Here is a 22034-nt window from a genome sequence, read left to right as displayed (position 1 = left end):
GAGAGGGAGAAGCAGGCTTCCCGCAGAGCGAGGAGCCCGATGTGGGGCTCGATCCCAGGACTCTGAGATCATGACCTGAGCCGAAGGCAGACGCTTAACGCCTGAGCCACCCAGGCGCCCCAACATCAAAACTTTCTAAAATGACAATTATTTCTTTGTTAACATGCTCCAAAATTTAAACCTTGTTAAGAAACTTCATACTATCATATGTTCAGTTATATAGGCATACGCTTTATTTTTTGGAATTTTGACAGTAAAACTCAGGTTAATTGAGGGATATGTAATGGATTTTCAGGTTAAAAAAAAAAAGAATGTCTGACCCTAAAATGAACAATATTAAGAATTTATAACCCAGGGCGCCTGGGTGGCTCACTTGGTGAAGCGACTGCCCTCGGTTCAGGTCATGATCCTGGAGTCCATGGATCGAGTCCCGCCATCGGACTCCCTGCTCAGCAGGGAGTCTGCTTCTCCCTCTGACCCTCCCCCCTCTCGTGTGCTCTCTCTCTCATTCTCTCTCTCTCAAATAAATAAAATCTTAAAAAAAAAAAAAAAAGAATTTATAACCCAAAATTTTAAAAGAGAATTCAGTAAATTTTTATCACCACAATTAATAATACTTGCAATATCTGACATCTCTTGCATACCTACCATGTGCCAGACATTATGCTAAGGGCTACACTTTTTTTTTTTAAGATTTTATTTCTTTATTTGAGAGAGAGAAAGAGAAAGAGAGCGAGCATGAGCTGGGAGAGGGGCAGAGGGAGAAGTAGACTCCCCACTGAGCAGGGAGCCCGAAGATCCCAGGACCCCATCATGGTCTGAGCTGAAGGCAGATGCTTAACCGACTGCATCACCCAGGCGCCCCTGCTAAGGGCTACACTTAACATAACTAACACTATGTTGTTGTTGTTGTTTAAAGATTTATTTATTTATTTTTAAAGAGATTGAGTGAGAGACAGAGACTGTGAGTGTGTGTGCCCAAGCTGGGGGAGGGACAGAAGGAGATAATCTTTGAGCAGACTCCCCGCTGAGGGGGGAGTCCAACTGGGGTTTGATCTCACAACCCATGAGATCATAACCTGAGCTGAAACCAAGAGTTGGATGCTCAACTGACTGAGCCACCCAGGCGTCCCCCTTTCTTTCTTTTTTAAAGTTTTTATTTATTTAAGTAATTTCTGCACCCAACGTGGGGCTCAAACTACCCTGAGATCAACAGTCACATGCTCTTTTGACTGAGCCAGACAGGTGCCCCGCTAATAGCTATGTTTTAAGTCTAACTATAATAACCGTATCAGCCTTTGTGGTTTGATATTATGTCTTATTTTTCCATGGTTTGGATTTTGAATTTTATTTATATTTTGACTCTGTTGTTTTATACTAGCTATTTTCTCAATTCTTTTGTGGAATAAGGTAGGAGTATAATAAATGTACATTTTATTACTGAAGGTTACTGAAGATGTATTATTTAAGATTATACTTTACTACCTAAAATTATTTAGTGAGAGAAAAAGATAGTAAAACATGCTTGTACCTTAAATTTTCTCATTGACTGGTAAAGTCTTCCAAGGTTTCCATAGTGTTTTGCAGTTTGTACATTAAATTCCCCAAAAGCTTTTTTAGCTAACTGGAGTGAAGACAGGTGCAAATCATGAGCTTCTTGAAGCAGCCTCTGTTCAGTTTCTTTATTATGACAGTCGATTGCAATCTCCTCTAAAATAAGGGCTGATTAAGAAAGCAATAAAATTAACATACTTCCAAACCATCTATCAAAGCTAATCAGAGCATATAATTTAAAATTAAATTCTATAAATGTTTGTGGTTATGGATTAGAACTGGTAAAGATGAATTCTACGATAATGAAAAAATATACTTCTGGGGGTCATTCTAGTTTGCATAGTATAATAAACTTCAAATTTAAGAAAAACAATGGTATACATCAAGTATTTTGCAGAATTTCTGCTTTACTAGACTATGTGATGTGAATTTCTTATTTAAAGCAATGTAAGACAAGACAAAGGCAAAATTTTAAAGTTATGAAACTGTGTCAAGGAGTACCTAAGCACTGTTGAACATTTTGAAACCACACTATAAAATATAACCTTTAACCAAATACAACTAAAAGAACTGGTTTCCTCCTACTAACTTGACCAACCAAATCAGGCAAGAAGACAGCGCAATTTCAAAGTCACATATAAGACTTTCAAATTCTATTTAAAGTCTTAAAAATATTCTTTTACGAGGTAATTTTATTCTAGGAAAATTGTCCATATGCACAAAAGTAAAAGAGGTTTAGTTCACTGAAGCGTTTTTAAAGAACAAAAGGATATATATCCATATGTACTGCAATGAAAAAATGTCCGTACGGTATTAAGTGAAAAAAGCAGAATATAAAACTAAAAAAATTCATTCATTCCATTATTTGGAGGAAAAAAAGTCTAAAAAATAGTCACCAAAATGCTGAATCTGGATTGGTGGGATTTCAGGTGACTTAATTCATTATTTTCTCTTTTCTCTCTAACTTTTAATTTTTACAACAATTATGTATTACTTGTGTAACTTAAAATCCAAACCTAGAGGGGGGAAAAGAACCAGTTCAAGAATTAAGGTAAAATTTCTCCAGCATGCATGGAATTACCACATGGGTGACCCAATGATATTGGCAAAATAAATGCTTTTTAAATTAAAGGGCTTTGGTAGTGATTAGAAGAAAAGAAGAAAGTGGTATTTGGTAAGAGCCTGGCAACATTAAGGGTAACGTGACAGAAAACTGAGTTTCAAAATCCTGCACTATAAAGCTGAAGGTACGTGAAAAACCCGTTACTGTGCAATCATCATGTTATTCTTGCTTTCATCCTCCCCTCAAAAGAAATGAATGAATGAAGGCATGACAGAGAGGAAAAGGGGGTGAGGGGAGGGAGGAAGGAAGGAAGAAAAAAAAAGCGACAAAAGATATTCTGGCTTATTAACAACGCTGTATGAGAGAAGCGAACCTTTTATTATGAACCACTGGAAATTCTTAAGTAGAGTTATAGGCAGATACTTCAAATCAGTGACTTGGCTATCTCAGTAATATGCAGATAGTCTAATCCTATGCTACTACCCGAAGACATAAACAGCCCTATTTTAAACTATGTGTATCATTAAAATATATGAGACTAGACATCTAGTACAACTGACAGCAAAAGAAATCTAAAAAATATATATATACAGGTATACTGGAGACTAATTGCAAAGGGTACCTTTCACCCTCTTTGAAGAAGCCAAAAGAAGATGATCTTCAGGTAGGATGTGGGTAATGATACCAATAGCTCTTTCGGCATGAAATCTGTAATACAGACAAATATATTCTGGCATTTCTTTTTAGTTATAAATAATTACAGCATTTTTAAAAAAAACCTCACAACTTATAATACTGATGGAATTTCTAAACCTATCTGTGGTAAAGGTACTGTTTTTTGTTTTTTAAATTTCTAATCTGTTGTGGACTGAACTTTTAAAATATCCACTGGATTTCTATCTCCCACAGAACAAACTGTGAAGTTGTTATCATAGCCTACAAGGCTCACCATGTTTTTCCCCTGCTACCTGTCTGACCTCATCTATCACTCTCAGAAACAGCCCTCTAGGGGCACCTGAGTGGCTCAGGTGTTAAGTGTCTGCCTTCGGCTCAGGTCATGATCCCAGGGTCCTGGGATCGAGCCCCACATCGGGCTCTCTGCTCAGCGGGAGGCCTGCTTCTCCCTTTCCCACTCCCCCTGCTTGTGTTCCCTCTCTCGCTGTCTGTCAAATAAATAAATAAAATCTTTAAAAAAAAGAAAAAAGAAAAGAAACAGCCCTCTCCATCTCCTCTAGCCACAGGCCTTGTAGTTTTCTGAACATGCAAAGCATACTCTCACCTAGGACTCTTGCACTTACTTTACCGTCTCTATGGAATACTATCCCCCTGAATATCCACCCACATGGCTCACTCTTCAATGAAAAGCCTTTCCAGACCAGCTTATACAAAAGACCCTAAAGGGGGAGCCTGGGTGGCTCAGTTGGTTCAGCGACTGCCTTCAGCTCAGGTCATTATCCTGGAATCCCAGGATCGAATACTGCATCAGGCTCCCTGCTCAGCATGGAGTCTGCTTCTCCCTCTGACCCTCCCCCCTCTCATGCTCTCTTTCATTCTCTCCCTCTCAAATAAATAAATAAAATCTTAAAAAAAAAAAAAGTCCCTAAAAAATTTACCACGGCTCTTTACTCTTAGTTTACCTTAATCTTCTTCACATATATGTGTTCTCAGCTGATATGTCTAGTTATTTGTTTATGGCCCATCTCACCAAACAGAAGGTAAGCTGCCTATTTTATCTACCAGTTTCTTTCAAATAACTCCAAGTCTTCTATCTCCATCTGCCAGGTAATTATTAATTTTCTCAGATCTGTTTTCCAGTTCACTAACTGTTTCTTTAGTTGTGTCCAATGTGGTTTGTATACTGAGTTTTAATGTAAATGACTATTTTCTAATTTTAGCTGCTACATTTTATTTTTTATAACAGCTCTTACTGAGATATAATTCATACCACACAAGTCGCCCACTAAAATGTACAATTCAATGGTTTTTAGTATATTCACAGAGTTGTGCACCCATCACCACAAGCAATTTCAGTGTATTTTCATGACCCTAAAAAGAAACATTGGCCCATTAGTAGTCTCTCACCATGTTCCTCCAACCCTATCAGCCCATGGCAACCACAAATTTATTTTCTGTCTCTCATACATTTGCCTATTCTGGACATGTCAAAAAAATGGAATCATACAATACGGGGTCCTTTGTGACTAGCTTCTTTCAATTAGCAGAATGTTTTCAAGGTTCATCCAGGTTGTAGCATGTATCAGTTATTTTGTTTTTAAATCTGCGCTTTACCCCCCTTTATTTTCCCTCCAAAATATTACTGATTCATTCTTTTACATCAGTGTCAGCAAATTTTTTCTGTAAAGGGCCAGATAGCAAGTATTTTAGGCCATGTGGGCCACACACTGTCTCAACTACTCAACTCTCCTGATGTAGCATGAAAGCAGCCATAGACAATACCTGAGTGAATGAGTATTGCTATGTTCCAATAAAATGTTATTTTCCCTAAAGGCCACAGTTTGCTAACCCATTTTATATGCTTAATCATTTAAAGATACTTACTTTATAGTATCAAACAAGAAGTTCTGTTAGCCAATATTCTTTGGGTTCCAATTCTGTTTGTTATTTCTGCTGATTCTCATTCATAGAGGAAATGTTTCCTTACTTTATTTCAAATTTATTTTTTTTTTTTTAAGATTTTATTTATTTATTTGACACAGAGAGAGTGAGAGAGAGAGAGAGCATAAGCAGGGGGAGTGGCAGGCAGGCAGAGGGAGAGGCAGGCCCCGTGCTGAGCAAGGAGCCCGATGTGGGACTCGATCCCAGGACCCCGGGATCATGACCCAAGCCGAAGGCAGATGCCTAACGACTGAGCCACCCAGGCGCCCTATTTCAAAATTTTTTAATGGTGAGTTCATCTTAGGTAGAGCTAGATCTATGGGAAGTCTGTTTGGTTTGGGTTGAGAATTTCCAAGGGTTTTGCATTTTCTCCCACAAGGCATCTCAGGAGAAACAGCAGTCCCAAAGAGCTTTTTAATGTTTTCCTCAGTTTGGGGATTCCTGAATACATGATGCAGTTATAAATTCCACTGTGAGGCTGTTTTTGGTTAACTGAGAGCCCAACCTGAGATGAATGAGTTTCCTTGTCCTCTTTCTTGCCAGTGGGAAATTTTTTGTTTTCCTCCTAGTCTTCCCTTTCCCTGATGGTGCAGGCTTGATCTTGACTTCAGGTGAGGGTTTCAGTTCTAACTCATAGTTTCCTGTGGACTAAATGCCTTATCTCATAAACCCAGGATTATTGTCCAACCAAGGTTTACACAAACTACTAAGCTTTCCAATCACCCTAGGGCAACTAGTTATACCATAGTTCATGCCTACCCTATTGGATTTTAGTCCATGAGTGGCCCTTGGGGACTTTCTTTCTCTCCTGCAAGCTCATTTATGCATTTACAAAGACAAAGACAACTGTTATATTTTACTCAGTATTTCTGCATATTTTGAGCAAAATGTTTTTAGGTTAAGTCTGTCATTTAGCCAGAGGCTACTATACTACTCAAAGAAAAATTACTGAAGTATTCAGAAGATAAGCCATATTCCTTACGAAGATATAGAACTCTCAATATTAAACCACATAACATCTAATTAAATGACTTATAAATTGGTATTATTTTAAATGACTTCAAGAACAGTTTAGGCATCTTGTTAAAGCTCCAGAAGACAAATTTAATCTATAAATACATTAAATACTATTGCATTAGGAAAAACAAAACAATAGCAACAGCATTTAATCACTCACTGAAAAGGAACATGGAACTTACAGTGCATTGTCAAATTTCCCAGAGCTATACTGGTGAACATAAGAAGAATAAGCCAAGTCTTCATGAGCTGTTGCTACATGAATATTTTTGCCACCAAACACTGACTGCCGAATGTCAAGGGCTGCCTGAAAGAGTCATGAAAATTATTATTAATATAAATCCTTAGAAAACACTACCCAGTAATACTAAGCATCCTACTAATTTAAATATATGTTCTACGTATCAATACCATCAGTTTTGAAGCAAAAGTCCTGCTGTATTTAAATCACACAAGAACATAAAAGTCACCAAAAGGCCTGGTTTTCTGAAGACTGAATCTAACTTACAAGACAATGGTTTCATAATAAAAATTATTCGTATGTCTGAGAATCACAGCAGTGTTTTTCTATGTCCTTCTTTATAAGTGAACCATAAAATCAAGGATACCTTGTCCAGAGTGATGATGTAACACATTTACCTAAGAATGACTAATACATGGCCTAAAATAATTGTTATCAACCCTCCTTGCTATTACAAAGACAGCTATAATGACTCATGCTAAATCAACAATGAAGATAAGTCATCCCCTGGGCAAATGAAAAATGGAAAATTACTCTTATATATGAGCCCACAAGCCAAAAATTCTTTTCCTCAATGGTTTTCTGTAATTCCTAAAACATTTACTTCTAACCCTACTACATATTATTTAGTAAAAGAATGTTGTCCCATATACGAGGAGGGGCTCAGAAAGAGTTGTTCTTAGAGAGTGGGTTATACACCGCAAACAAATACAGATCAGCAAGTCAATTCAGGTTGAAAGAAAAAAAGCGTTAACTGTTAACATACCTGATAAATTGCAACAGACTGACAGATATTATCTACATTGAGTAAGTAGAACCCATAATCTAGCAGTGTATCAGAATATTTTGGGTGTTTGGATCCAAAATGATCCCTATAAAAAGATATAAAACTATTAGGATATAAAGTAGAGAGAGACAATTGGAAATAGTATTTTTTGTAACAATCACCTACCGTGCCAAATACACTGCATGTTTAATTAACTGTTCTGCTTTCTTAAATTCACGTTTTACAACACAAGCCTAAGGATAAAGTGAAAAATTATTAAATAACTCTCAAATAGTTAATTAGTGTGCTAAACTAAGTACAGATTATATAATCAGACTATGATGGTCCAAAAAAAAAAAAAATCCTCAAACATAAATATAAGGGTTCTATTTGTAATTTCTTCCCTTCCAAGTATTCGAAAATTCTATTATAAACAGATCTGTACATATCCTGGGAAATTAAAAAGTTTAAAATTTTGACATTCTTGCCCAATACAAACCTGTTATAACAGAGTTACCCTACAAAGCTGGTATACTCCCATCATTCCAGATTATATCATAAGTAAATGGGGGGAGGGTTCAACATAGTATTTTCTAAGCTACTTATTTATATCCTAGTTCTAGAGTGGCTTAAGTATCTTGTAGTCTTCATCTGTTAGTTCTAAAATGCACAGAATTTCAAGTTTTCCTATTCTTAAAATATTTTGATTCATGAAAACAGCCAGTCGTTTTCAAACTCTTAAATATTACCTGCATATAAATATACAAATCTTGCACCTAATTAAACTGTCTTTATATTAATGGTATATCCAATGTTTTAAATTAATTAAAAACATATTAATATCTCTCTTATAGCTCTGATAATAATCTGAACAGTTATGCTACGTACTTGTCTAAAATAACTTATCTAGTAAGTTTCACAGAAATCTTAGACTCTTATAAATCTATAATTTTAGAATCTTTCTTCTAATTAAAATTTCCGTAATTAAAACCAACCAAAATGAAATATTCAAAATCAAAAAAACTCTGGGTAGAAAGAATATATTTGAAAAGCACATCAATGTTTTAAAGCCTCAGTACACCAAACCAGCAATTTAAAAATAAATGGCTTCAGAGAGTGAATGCATTTATCTATAGAATAAGAAGAAACTAAAGGGAAAATCAAGCAGCTCAAGAATAGGAATCTGTGACACTGTGAGGCTGCAATACTATCACTCAAAGATTTAATACTAGGCTAGCTTTTAGGAGAAAAATGACCAAAATCCACACAATTGTGGCATGAGGAATTCAGGTTGCTGGAAAGGTTAAGAAAAACAAAAGCAAACTCAAGCTAGAATAGCACCAAAATACTGCCTCAATCTGTAGTTCAGTAAGCTGAGTTATCAAAATGATATTTTTCACGGGTTTTCTGGGTGTAGAAAAATTAGCTCAATTCTATATGTAGATTTCTAAATCTGATTTCTACAACTGAGCAGAGAAACTCAGAAAATAGACCTTGTTAGTCCATGGAGTACGCAATATCTAACTTGTTAAATAACAGGTTAATTAAGACAAATTTAAAGCTTGCTAAATCCTGTAATACATTAATAATTTTAACATTATATTCACCTTAGAAGCTTGTCTTAAAACATCCACCACAACTTTGACTGGTAAGCCCACTGTGATTTCTTTCATTGCCTCGATGCACCATTTGTAAGCCTAAAAACATATTTAAAGAGCAAAAACTGATAAATCAAATTGACAGTATTTAATGAAATGACTGTGTATCTTTCTCCCAAACTTTCAAGTACCTGAATAAGAATACACACAAAGTATTTACACTTACAATTTTCTGAGACTAAGTTTTCTTGAAAGTGTAAGTTTGCTATACTTTCTTTGAATAACTGACACACAGGAAATCAGGGGCATGTTCTCTCTTGCCCACAAGCCTTTGCATATACTGTTCCCTCTGCCTTATATATACATTTCTCTTTCCTGAACTAAATCCATATAACTTATTTTCCAGGTTTCAGCCCTAGATTAGGCTTCCTGTACTTTCTTCCCCTACTGTAATGCTTATTATTTTGTATCTTAATTGCCTGTTTGAGTGCTTACTTTGTGAGAGTTATTGTTCTAAGCACTTTATGTGCATTAACACTTTTAATTAACACACCAGTCCTATGAGATGCATACTATTATGGAAAACTGAGGTGCAGAGAGGTTAAGTACCAGGTAATGTGCTAACACCTAGGTATCTACTGGGAAATAAAACATAGTATGTCCTTCCTCTCCTAGTGCTTAGTGGAAGAAGAAAAAAAAAAAGGAAAACAAATTACTTTGGACAGTAAGAACTACTTCAAAGAAATAAAACATAGGGGCGCCTGGGTGGCTCAGTCGGTTAAGCATCTGCCTTGGGTTTAGGTCATGATCCCAAGGTCCTGGGATCAAGCCCCGCATTGGGCTCCCTGCTCAGTGGGGAGCCTGCTTCTCCCTCTCCCACTGCTCTCTCTCTCTCTCTCTCTGTCAAATAAATAAATAAATCTTAAAAAAAAATACCATAAAAGAATCATAAAGAATGGGGGAGGGGAAAGGAAAAATTAGAAAATATTAAAAAACAAACATTTGTTTTCCTCTGTAAGCTTCCTTCTCTTCCATTCCACCTAAAATATTCAGAAGAAATTTTGATGTAAAAATGAAATGTATGTGATTTAGGCCAAAAAACCTGGTTTGTTTTTAAGATGTTAAATAAGCAGATTTTGTTCCAGAGTAGTAAGTTAAAATCTTTAGAACTGTAGTAGACTGTAATACTTCTTTAAAATATTTACTTCCTTGGGGAAGGATATACTTCCCTTCCACATCAAAGATGACAGTGGTCAAGTGATTTCCTTTGGTCAATTAAAAAATTAATTGAAATATGAAAGTGAAATGAGCAATTTCTGGGAAAAAGCTCTAAGAGCAAGCAGTACTTCTCATGATGTTTTTGCCTCTACTCTAAGGCTGGTAATGTTTTAGACAGAGGATGCTCCATCACATGGGGTTTTGATCAAAGTGTAAACAGAATGTTAAGCAGAGCCACAGGCATCCCAAGACAGGATGTAGCATGAGTAAGAAATAAACTTATTTTTCCATGTCACTGCTCTTTTGTCAGCATAGCCTAGGCCATGTTAATATCAAAATATGATGCTAATTCATCAAACTATATCCTCAATATTTGTGTACTTTTCTGTAGCTATCAACGACAAACTTATTTATATATATATATATTTATTTATTTATTTAAAGATTTATTTGACAGAGACACAGCGAGAGAGGGAACACAAGCAGGGCAAGTGGGAGAAGGAGAAGCAGGCTTCCCACTGAGCAGAGAGCCCGATGTGGGGCCCAAACACAGGCCCCTGGGATCATGACCTGAGCCAAAGGCAGATGCTTAACGACTGAGCCACCCAGGCACCCCAATTTATATATATTTTTAAAAGATTTTACTTGTCAGAGAGAGAGAGCACAAGCAGAGGGAGTGGCAGGCAGAGGGAGAAGCAGGCTTCCTGCTTAGCAGGGAGCCCGATGCGGGGCTCGATCCCAGGACCCTGGGATCATGACCTGAGCTGAAGGCAGTTGTTAAGATGCTTAACAACTGAGCCACCCAGGCGTCCTAAAACTTATCTATATTTAAAATAAACTATCTGGGGCGCCTGGCTGGCTCAGTTGCTAGAGCATGTGACTCTTGATCTTGGGGTCATGAGTTCAAGCCCCACACTAGGCACAGAGCTTACTTTAAAAAAAAGGGGGGGGGGGCGCCTGAGTGGCTCAGATGGTTAAGCGTCTGCCTTTGGCTCAGGTCATGATCCCAGGGTCCTGGGATCGAGCCCCACATCAGGCTCCTGGCTCAGCGAGGAGCCTGCTTCTCCCTCTCCCTCTGTCTCTCTCCCTGCTCATGCTTTCTCTCTCTCTCTATCTCTGTGTCTCAAATGAATAAATAAAATCTTTAAAAAAAAAAAAAGGTGAGTTCTATGCATAGATATATAAAGATGGTGGGGTACCTGAGTAACTTTTAAGGTTGGCATTTCTAATACTCAAACTGTTGTATATCGCACTTTCATTTCCAGTAAAGTCAGCCATCCACACAAAGGCCTTCTGTGAATGGGGTTCTTTGTTCTTGGTGTGTGAAAATAAAAGAGGTTGAGTTCTGTATTTGGGATGATAAGCTATGGAACAACCGCTGCACAGAAGGAGCAGCAAAACAATCCATCAACAGAACTAATTCAGCAGACATAGGAATTCATCCTCAAAAATAACCAGAAGAACATACCTAACACCCCCCTAAGAAACTGTAGGCATGTTGATAAGGATTTTAGATTTTTACATATAGATTTGATGCCTTCTTATATGGATATTAAGGATGATCCTAGCATCAGAGTTGCACAACATCACTTTATAATCATTTAAGGATTTTCGAGTTTTACCTCTAATTATAATTTTCCTTTAAATATGGAATAATGAGGCAAAAATCAAGATAGGGATAATTATAAAATATGAAAGCTAAATGACAGCTATGTGGCAACATAAAATAATTATGATATTCTTCCATAAAGAAAACAACCAAGTAAAGGAGTTAAACAGACATAGTTCACTTCTCAACTATATATTCATTAGCACTGAAGCATGAAATTAATAGCATAAAGACAGGAGTGAAGCTATCTTTCTTGTAAGGCAGAAGGAGGAGCAAAACAATGCAGAAGAGTGTAAATAAAATCTAGCTTCCCATTAAAAGGAATGCCTTCAAGTTCTGAGAGTTCACCCAGAGCTACACATCCAATAAAAAAGCATCTATTAAGGGTTCATTTGACGGAACATACCCATGAAAATAATTTAGATGTATATTTGGTCAAATTAAAAGAAAAAAAAAAAAAACAGGCCATTAACCATACATGTGTATGTTTAAAATACATCTCATGGTATACTCTTTTTGCCTCATTTTAAATATTCCATTACAAATGTGTAGTGCTTTAAGTAAACCTGACATGTGAGAATAAGATCTATTAAGACAAATAGAAGATTATATGATTTCTCCTTTTTTAATATTTTTTATTTTTATTTATTTTTTTAAAGATTTTATTTATTTGACAGAGAGAGAGACAGCAAGAGAGGGAACACAAGCAGGGGGAGTGGGAGAGGGAGAAGTAGGCCTCCCGCTGAGCAGGGAGCCCGACATGGGGCTTGATCCCACCATGACCTGAGTTGAAGGTAGATGCTTAACGACTGAGCCACCCAAGTGCCCCCCTTTTTTTTTAAATTGAGGTACAGTTGACACACAATGTTATAGTAGTTTCAGGTGTAGAACAGAGTGATTGGACAATTTTATACATTATGCTATGCTCACCACAGTAAGTGTAGTTACCATCTGTCACCATACAACATTATTACAGTATTATTGACTATATTCCCTATGTTGTACTTTTCATCACTATGACTTACCTTGTAACTGGACGCTTTCTACCTCTCAATAGCCTTTACCTACTTCATCCATCACTCCCTGCTCAGGTTGCTCTGTTTGTTTTTTTTGTTTATCTGTTTGTTTTGATTTTACCCTCTGTTTATAGCTACTTGATCACAATAAAATGCACTTCAAAATACTTACCTCATCATAGTGACTTTTTGCAAAGAGTAGTGCACACAGTTCTCCATATAGTGCAGCTTTGTTTGCTTGCTGGCCATGTTTTGAAAGTTTATCCATATATGTCTGAGCTAACTTAAATGTTTCTTCACCCAAGTGATATTTGCAGTTTCCATTTCGCACATGAAGCAACCTGCAAAAGCAGAAATAACATTCCTCTATTTTTGATATTTCCACCATGGTCCTCTTACAGATCACTACTTAGTACCCAAATGAGTTAAGGAATCTAGATGCAAAAAGTAAGGTAGCACTGGAGAATAATGATCTGGCCCAAACCGAGATTGACTAAAACACATAAAGAGTATATGCTCTTTCCAGAAAGCTACCCATGATTAATCTCGCCCAACTCTGATTCTTTTTCTTCTTTATTTTGTATACTTTGGGCACTCAGTATGTGCTACATCTAATAGTTTTGTTCCAAATCCAAAAGTAATGCAGTCTCATCATAAAAAATTTAGAAAACGATGAAAAAGGGCACCTGGGTGGCTCAGTCGTTAAGTGTCTGCCTTCGGCTCAGGTCATGATCCCAGGGTCCTGGGATCGAGCCCCACATCGGGCTCCCCGCTCAGCGGGAAGCCTGCTTCTCCCTCTCCCACTCCCCCTGCTTGTGTTCCCTCTCTTGCTATGTCTCTGTCAAATAAATAAAATCTTAAAAAAAAAGATGAAAAACATAAAATCAATACCAAATACTATTACCTACCATTACTTTCCATTCTTTTTTCTAGTATATTTGTGCAACACCTGATCAGTAACCTCATCTCATGTTGCTTCATAAAAGCTCATTTTTTGTTATCTTTCTAGTAAGGTAAGTTCACTGAAAATAGTGGTATTGTCACCTAGTTCTTTTAAAACCTTTATCTTCTATGGTGGAAAAATACAGAGTTCTTCATGCAGAGTAACTGTAAAACCATGTTAGACTATGTAATGATATGCAAGAGTAGTAAAGTAAAACCATGTTAGGCTATCTAATGATATGCAAGAGTAGCAGGTCAGACTGTGATACCAACAGACTACACATCTGCATAGGCTATGTAAAACAGAACAGTGAGGACCCGCCATGTATTTATGTATCTGTTATAACGCTGGCTAGAACATTATGTGCATGTATCATGCCAATACAATTTTCTGAAAATGCTCAGCCCTGAGGGGGAAAAGGGTATAAAAATCATTTAAAAGAAACTGAGTATGGAGAATCTGGGAAGCACTCTTGAGAAATATAAAAAAAGAGGTATTTATTTTTTTTCTATCTACACCAAAAACATTAACAGATCAATGACCCAGGATGAGAAACATCTAACAATCTTCAAATCACTATCATTTCTTTGTACAGTCAGGGAAAACAGATGGAATAACTTCAAATGAACTAAGACTATTCAGTACGTGGCAGATACGATGCCAGTGTGCCTCCTTCCAACACTCATAGTTATCTGCTTTTAGAAAAGACTAAAACACCCTTAAGCAAAATAATATACTAAGGCTAACCAAAAATTCTGAATGGAATATCTTTTACATTACCAAATTCCAAATTAAAGCAGAAATACATATAGTAATTTTCAGGCTACTCTAGAATGGTGAGTTGATTGGATTCATATTTTTATGCAGAAATACAAAAGTAGAAAAAATGTTTTGGTATACAGAAAATTTTTCCTGCTAAAATAAGTGTACTGGTATAGAGTAAAGAAAAAATGTCACTTGATGGCCAAACTGCTGATCTAATAACCAAGAAGTTTGCAATGATCTGTCACAATGGGAACCACATGTAGGAAAACAGAACTGAAATCTAGGAAAAGGTTACCTGAAAAAGAAATATGTAGTTCATATGACAAAGTTTTGAAAGACTCTTATAATTATTGACTGAACACCTATTATATACCAGTCATTTTTCTAGGTGAAAGGGATGTAGTGTAGTAAATAAGACCCTAAGAAGCTTCACTCTAGGGGGAAGGAATATGACGGTAGGCAGACAAACACACCAATAAGTAAGACTTTCATTTAAAAGTAAAAGCAGACTTTCATTTAAAAGTAAATGCTATATGGGCGCCTGGGTGGCTCAGTTGGTTAAGCGACTGCCTTCGGCTCAGGTCATGATCCTGGAGTCCCAGGATCGAGTCCCACATCGGGCTCCCTGCTCAGCAGGGAGTCTGCTTCTCCCTCTGACCCTCCTCCCTCTCATGCTCTCTCTCATGCTCTCTCTCGCAAATAAATAAAATCTTTAAAAAAAAAAGTAAATGCTATGGGGACGCCTGCGTGGCTCAGTAGGTTAAGAGTCTGCCTTCGGCTCAGGTCATGATCCCAGGGTCCTGGGATCGAGCCCCACATCGGGCTCCCTGTTCAGCAGGGGAGTCTGCTTCTTCCTCTCCCTCTGCCCCTACTCATGTTCTCTCTCTCGCTCTCAAATAAAAATCTTTAAAAATAAATAAAAATCAATGCTATGCATATCATATCATGCATATGCATATCATTTTATTTCTTAAATAAATTCAAACTCACAACCCTGAGATCAAGTGTTGCATGCTCTACTGACTGAGCCAACCAGGCACCCCATGATCAGGAACTTTTTTTTTTTTTTAAGATTTTATTTATTTATTTGAGAGAATGAGAGAGAGAGTACGAGAAGGGGGAGGGCCAGAGGGAGCAGCAGATTCCCTGCTGAGCAGGGAGCCCAATGTGGGACTCGATCCTGGGACTCTGGGACCATGACCTGAGCCGAAGGCAGTCACTTAACCAACTGAGCCACCCACGTGCCCAGGAACAACTTCTTCTTCTTCTTCTTTTTTTTTTTTTTTTAAAGATTTTATTTATTTATTTGAGAGAGAGAGAATGAGAGAGAGCACATGAGAGGGGGGAGGGTCAGAGGGAGAAGCAGACTCCCCGCCGAGCAGGGAGCCCGATGCGGGACTCGATCCAGGGACTCCAGGATCATGACCTGAGCTGAAGGCAGTCGCTTAACCAACTGAGCCACCCAGGCGCCCAACTTCTTCTTTTTTTTAAGATTTTATTTATTTATTTGACAGAGACACAGCGAGAGAGAGAACACAAGCAGAGGAAGCGGGAGCCTGACACGGGGCCCGATCCCAGGACTCCGGGATCATGACCTGAGCCAAAGGCAGACGCTTAACTGAGCCACCCAGGCACCCCGGACTTCTTCTTTTTAAAGATTTGTCCATTTATTTGAGAGAGACAGAGAGAGAGAGACCGTGAGCATGTGTGCTCGCGAGCAGCTAGAAGGAGCAGAGGGAAAGAAACTCAAGCAGACTCCATGCTCAGCATGGAGCCCAATGTGGGGCTTGATCCCACCACCCGAGATAGCAAGCTGAGCTGAAATCAAGAGTTGGATGCCCAACCAACTAAGCCCCCAGGTGCCCCAATGATCAGGAACTTCTTTAAAAAAAAAAAAAAAATTTATTTGAGAGAGAGTGCGAACTACCCAGGTACCCCTAGCAGGAACTTCTTTAAGGAGGTTCTCAGGGTAGACAGGGAAGAATTCTCTTGATAAGTTAACATTTTAGTTGACACCTAAATGATGAAGAAGCAATCACGTAAAGGTCTGGGAGGAAGCATGTTTCAAACAGAGGGAATAATTGGGGCGCCTGGATGGCTCAGTCAGTTGAGTGTTGGACTCTTGATTTCAGCTCCGGTCATGAGATCAAGCCCCATGTTGGGCTCCAAGCTCAGAGGGGAGTCTGCTTGGGGTTCTCTCCTTCCCTTTTCGTCTGTCCCCCTTTCTATAAAATAAATAAACCTTAAAAAAAAAATTTCCTTCAGGGGCGCCTGGGTGGCTCAGTTGGTTAAGCGACTGCCTTCGGCTCAGGTCATGATCCTGGAGTCCCGGGATCGAGTCCCGCATCGGGCTCCCTGCTCGGCAGGGAGTCTGCTTCTCCCTCTGACCCTACCCCTCTTGTGCTTTCTCTCTCACTCTCTCTCTCTCTCTCTCTCACAAATAAATAAATAAAATAAAATCTTTAAAAAAAAAAATTTCCTTCAAACAGAAGGAATAACAAGTGCAAAGCCCCGAGAAAGGGAAAAAAAAATTCTGGCGTCATCAAAGAACAGACAAAAGACCAACCTGTCTGAGGTATTATGAATAAAGGATTATATAAAAAGAGATGAAAAAGCAGAGATTGGGGGCGCCTGGGTGGTTCAGTCAGTTAAGTATCTGCCTTCAGCTCAGGTCATGATCTCTGGGTCCTGGGACAGAGCCCCATGTTGGGCTCCGTGCTCAGCAAGGAGCCTGCTTCTCCCTCTCCCTCTGCTGCTTCCCCTGCTTGTGCTCTCTCTAATAAATAAATAAAATCTTAAAAAAAAAAAAGCAGAGATTAGGAAGATTTTATAGGGCCTTGCCAGTCTGGGCAAGAAATTTTGGTTGTAATAGTGAGGTATGACTTATCCCCTACAACAACACTAAAAGAATTTCCTGAGATGTTCTGGATCTGCTCTGCTCAATCTGGTAGCCACTAGTCACAAGTGGCTACTGAGGGGCGCCTGGGTGGCTCAGTTGGTTAAGCGACTGCCTTCGGCTCAGGTCATGATCCTGGAGTCCTGGGATCGAGTCCCGCATCGGGCTCCCTGCTTGGCAGGGAGTCTGCTTCTCTCTCTGACCTTCCCCCTCTCATGCTCTCTCTCTCTCATTCTCTCTCTCAAATAAATAAATAAAATCTTTAAAAAAATAAAAAAACAAAACAAAAAAACAAGTGGCTACTGAGTATCTCAGATGTGCCTAGTGTGACTGAGGACTGTTTTAATTTTTAACTTTATAGTCATATATGGTTGATGGCTACCATACTGGACAGTGCAACTCTAAAAGGATTGCTCTGGCTACACTGTGGAAAATGGATTATAGGGGCACCTGGGTGGCTCAGTTGGTTAAGCAGCTGCCTTCAGCTCAGGTCATGATCCCAGGGTCCTGGGATCAAGTCCCGCATCAGGCTTCCTGCTCAGTGAGGAGCTTGCTTCTCCCTCTGCCCCTCCCCCTCTTTGTGCTCTTTCTCTCTCGCTGGCTCTCTCTCAAATAAAAATCTTAAAAAAAAAGAAAAAGAAAGAAAGAAAGAAAGAAAATGGATTACAATAAAGCCAAGAGTGGAAGCAAGGCAATCAGGACAGACGTATTACCATAATCCAGAAGAAAAAAAGACCTTGAGAAAAAAGGATAGGTATTAGAGATACAGAGTTGATAGTTACCTAACTGGTTCAATAGGAAAAGGTTAAACTCAAGCATAGGTTGTAAATTCACAGAATGAAAAGAAAAGTAGTCACCTCTCATTTCTACAATACTAAGAATTGCATTTCCAACAACATTCACTGTAGATATTCCTTCTAAAAATAAATTTCTAGAAATTATTTAATAATTGGCATATGATGGGATAGCAAACTAAGTATTTTTTTTTTTTTAAGATTTTGTTTATTTATTTGACAGACAGATAGAGAGCACAAGTAGGCAGAGAGGCAGGCAGAGGGAGAGGGAGAAGCAGACTCCCCGCTGAGCAGGGAGCCCGACGCGGGGCTCGATGACAGGACCCTGGGATCAGGACCTGAGCCGAAGGCAGCCGCTTAACCGACTGAGCCACCCAGGCACCCCGCAAACTAAGTATTTTAAGTCAGAAAAGCACAGCTGGTTATTTTCTCCAGTCTGTGCTGTCTATTGAAACAAAAAGGCAAATTAAACATATGGAGACTCTTCAGGGTCTGTATATCCATCTGGGCTGACACGGAGCAGGATGAAGGATCCAAGAAACTTTTGGTCCAACTGAGGATCTAATTTTGTGTTAATACTCAGCCTAATGAAAAGGCAGGTTCTCAAGGTTCTCCAAATGTGGTTCTCCAATGTAAGCACAGTATTTTATTATTTTTAAAAAAGATTTAAAAAAAAATTTTTTTTTAAAGATTTTATTTATTTTTTGAGAGAGAGTGAGAGCAAGCATGAGAGGGGAGAGGGTCAGAGGGAGAAGCAGACTCCCTGCCAAGCAGGGAGCCCGATGTGGGACCTGATTCCGGGACTCGAGGATCATGACCTGAGCTGAAGGCAGTTGTTTAACCACTGAGCCACCCAGGCGCCCCCAAAAAGATTTTATTTTTAAGAGCAGTTTTAGGGGTGCCTGGGTGCTCAGTCAGTTAAGTATCTGACTTTGGCTCAGGTCATGATCCCGGGATCCTGGGATCAAGCCCTGTGTGGGGCTCCCCACTCAGCAGGGAGTCTGCTTGTCCCTCTACCCCCATACCCCCCGGCTCGTGCTTTCTTCCTCTCTCAAATAAATAAATAAAATCTTAAAAAAAAAAAAAGCAATTTTAGGTTCACAGTAAAACTGAGAAGGTACAAAGATTTCTCATATACCCTCTTTCCCATAGTACGTTATTTTTAAAATACAATCACATCTACTTGATCGAGAGCTATTGTCAAAAATAATTACATTTAGGGCGCCTGGGTGGCTCAGTTGGTTAAGCAACTGCCTTCGGCTCAGGTCATGATCCTGGAGTCCCGGGATCGAGTCCTGCATCGGGCTCCCTGTTCGGCGAGGAGCCTGCTTCTCCCTCTGACCCTGCCCCCTCTCATGTACTCTCTCTCATTCTCGCTCTCTCAAATGAATAAATAAATCTTAAAAAAAAAAATTACATTAGTTAAACGAGTCATTGTTTGAATGGCAAATATACAAATTTTTTTTTAAGATTTTATTTTTAAGTAATCTCTACACCCAACGTGGGGCTCAAACTCACAACCCTGAGATCAAGAGTTGCATGCTCTACTGACTGAGCCAGCCAGGCACCCCTACAAGTTTAAAAGTCATTAGTTTATGAATATATTCACTGTAAGACTAAGCAAGATGACTAGTTAGATCCTCACCGGACACAACAAAAATAAATACATTAAAAGTAAATGTGAAGGGGGGCGCCTGCGTGGCTCAGTCATTAAGCGTCTGCCTTCAGCTCAGGTCATGATCCTAGGGTCCTGGGATCCTAGGGTCCTGGGATCACGTCGGGCTGGCTCCCTGCTCAGCAGGAAGCCTGCTTCTCCCTCTCCCCACCCCGCCGCTTGTGTTTCCTCTCCCGCTGTCTCTCTCTGTCAAATAAATAAATAAAATAAAAATCTTAAAAAAAGTAAACATGAAGGAAAAGAATCTCTCTCCTGCTTACAAGAGTATGTCTCTAAGAACTATTAAGAATTTTGGAAATAGCGGCACCTGGGTGGCTCAGTCGTTAAGCGTCTGCCTTTGGCTCAGGTCATGATCCCAGGGTCCTGGGATAACCAGCTGTGCTTTTCTGACTTAAAATACTTAGTTTGCTATCCCACCATTGCTTCCCTGCTCTGTGGGAAGCCTGCTTCTCCTTCTCCCACTCCCCCTGCTTGTGTTCCCTCTCTCGCTGTGTCTCTCTGTCAAATAAAATTAAAAAGAAAAAAAAAAGTCTCTTATAAAAAAAGAATTTTGGAAATAAATGATTATAAAGGGAGGGTTGAATAATAAAGACTGTTATATATTCTTTTTTATTGTGGTGAAATATGTAACATAAAATTTGCCATATTAACTACTTTAAGCATACAATTCAGTGCCATTATATTCACCACGTTGTGCAATCATCACCACCGTCTATTTCCGAAACTTTTTCATCACTCCAAAAAATAAACACTCTGTAACAAGCAATCGCTTCCCATTCTCCCTTTATCCCAGCTGCACCATTTTACACTTCCATTAGCAAAGATCCCAATTTCTCCGCATTCTTGATAACACTTTTTTTTCCTTTAATTTCAGCCATGCTGGTATGTGTAAAGTGGTATCTAATGTTTGATTTTCATTTCCCTAATGAAAAATGATGCTGAACATCTTTTCATGTGCTTATTAGCTATTTTATCCTCTTTTTTAGACAAATGTGTACTCAAGTCCTTTACCCATTTTTTAATCAGGTTGTTTGTTGTTGTTGAGTTGTAGTGCTTCATACATTCTGGATAATAGACCCTTATCTGATATATGATCTGCAAATATTTTCTCCAATTCTCCAATTCCACTTTCTTGATAACATCCTTTGATGCACGTAGTTTTTTATTTTGATGAAATCCAACTGACCTGTGAACAGAGATGGTTTTACTTCTTTCTTTCCAATATGGATGTCTTTTTTCTTTTTCTTGTCTAATTTCTTTAGTTAGAAGTTTCAGGACAATGTTGGATAACAGTAGTAGTGAAAGCAGGCATCCTTGGTCTTGTTCTTGATCTTCGGGACAAAGCTTTCAGTCTTTCACCATGGAGTATGATGTCAGCTATGGGTTCTTCATAAGTGCTATCATGCTGAGGAACTCTTCTGTTCCCAGTTTTCTGAATGTTCGATTACAAAAAGGTGTTGCATTTTGTCAAATGTCTTTTGTGTCTATTGAGAGGATTGTGTTTTTTTCCTGCTTTTTAAAATTTTTATTATTTTTTAAATATTTAATTCATTTATTTGTGAGACAGAGAGAGAGTGTGCGCACAAGCAAGAAGAGGAGCAGGCAGAGGGAGAAGCAGGCTCCCCGATGAGCAAGGAGCCCTCTGAGGGGCTCAATCCCAGGACTCTGGGACCATGACCTGAGGCATGATGCTTAACTGACTAAGCCACCCAGGCATCCCTCCTCCTTTCTTTTAATGTTATTAAAAGAATATACCTCATATATTGAGGTATATATGAGGGCTTATTGGCTTCACTGTCTTTATGTTAATCATCGCTGCATTCCTGGAATAAATCCCAATTAGTCATAGTGTATAATCCTTTTATATGCTATTAGTCTGATTTGCTCGTATTTTGTTGAGAATTTTTACATCTGTATTCATAGAGGATATTAGCCTGTAATTTTCTTTTCTTTTTTCTGACTTTGGTATCAGGGCAATGCTGGCCTCACAGAATGAGTTAGGAAGTGTTCCTTCCTCCTTAATTTTCTGGAAGGCTTTGAGAAGGTCTCGTGTTAATTCTTTAAATGTTTGGTAGCATTCACTTAATGAGGTCTTCTGGTCCTGGAGTTTTCTTTGTTGGAAGGTTTTTTTGTTTTGTTTTGTTTTTAAAGTAGGCTCCATGAACACTGTGAAGCCCAATGTGGGGCTCTAACCCTGAGATCAAGACCCTGAGCTGAAATCAAGAGTTGGACACTTAACCAGCTGAGCCACCCAGGTGCCCCA

General features: G+C 38.7%; 1 protein-coding gene across 1 annotated transcript in view; it reads right to left on the bottom strand.

Annotated features, from left to right (window-relative positions):
- The window catches only part of APPBP2 (amyloid beta precursor protein binding protein 2), a 63008-nt gene that overhangs the window by 6314 nt on the left and 34660 nt on the right, over positions 1–22034 (bottom strand). Inside the window, exons 5-11 of the mRNA XM_081806036.1 lie at positions 12871–13039; positions 8865–8954; positions 7444–7511; positions 7258–7363; positions 6433–6557; positions 3240–3325; positions 1532–1722 (exon numbers count right to left, since the gene is read on the bottom strand). Coding sequence (XP_081662162.1) covers positions 1532–1722; positions 3240–3325; positions 6433–6557; positions 7258–7363; positions 7444–7511; positions 8865–8954; positions 12871–13039 — 835 coding nt within the window. The remainder of the gene's footprint in view (positions 1–1531; positions 1723–3239; positions 3326–6432; positions 6558–7257; positions 7364–7443; positions 7512–8864; positions 8955–12870; positions 13040–22034) is intronic.

This window comes from Leptonychotes weddellii, chromosome 15 (genome assembly GCF_054177405.1).
Source record: "Leptonychotes weddellii isolate Sample4059 chromosome 15, ASM5417740v2, whole genome shotgun sequence".
Lineage (NCBI taxonomy): Eukaryota > Metazoa > Chordata > Mammalia > Carnivora > Phocidae > Leptonychotes > Leptonychotes weddellii.
This window is presented reverse-complemented; position numbering and strand designations above follow the sequence as displayed.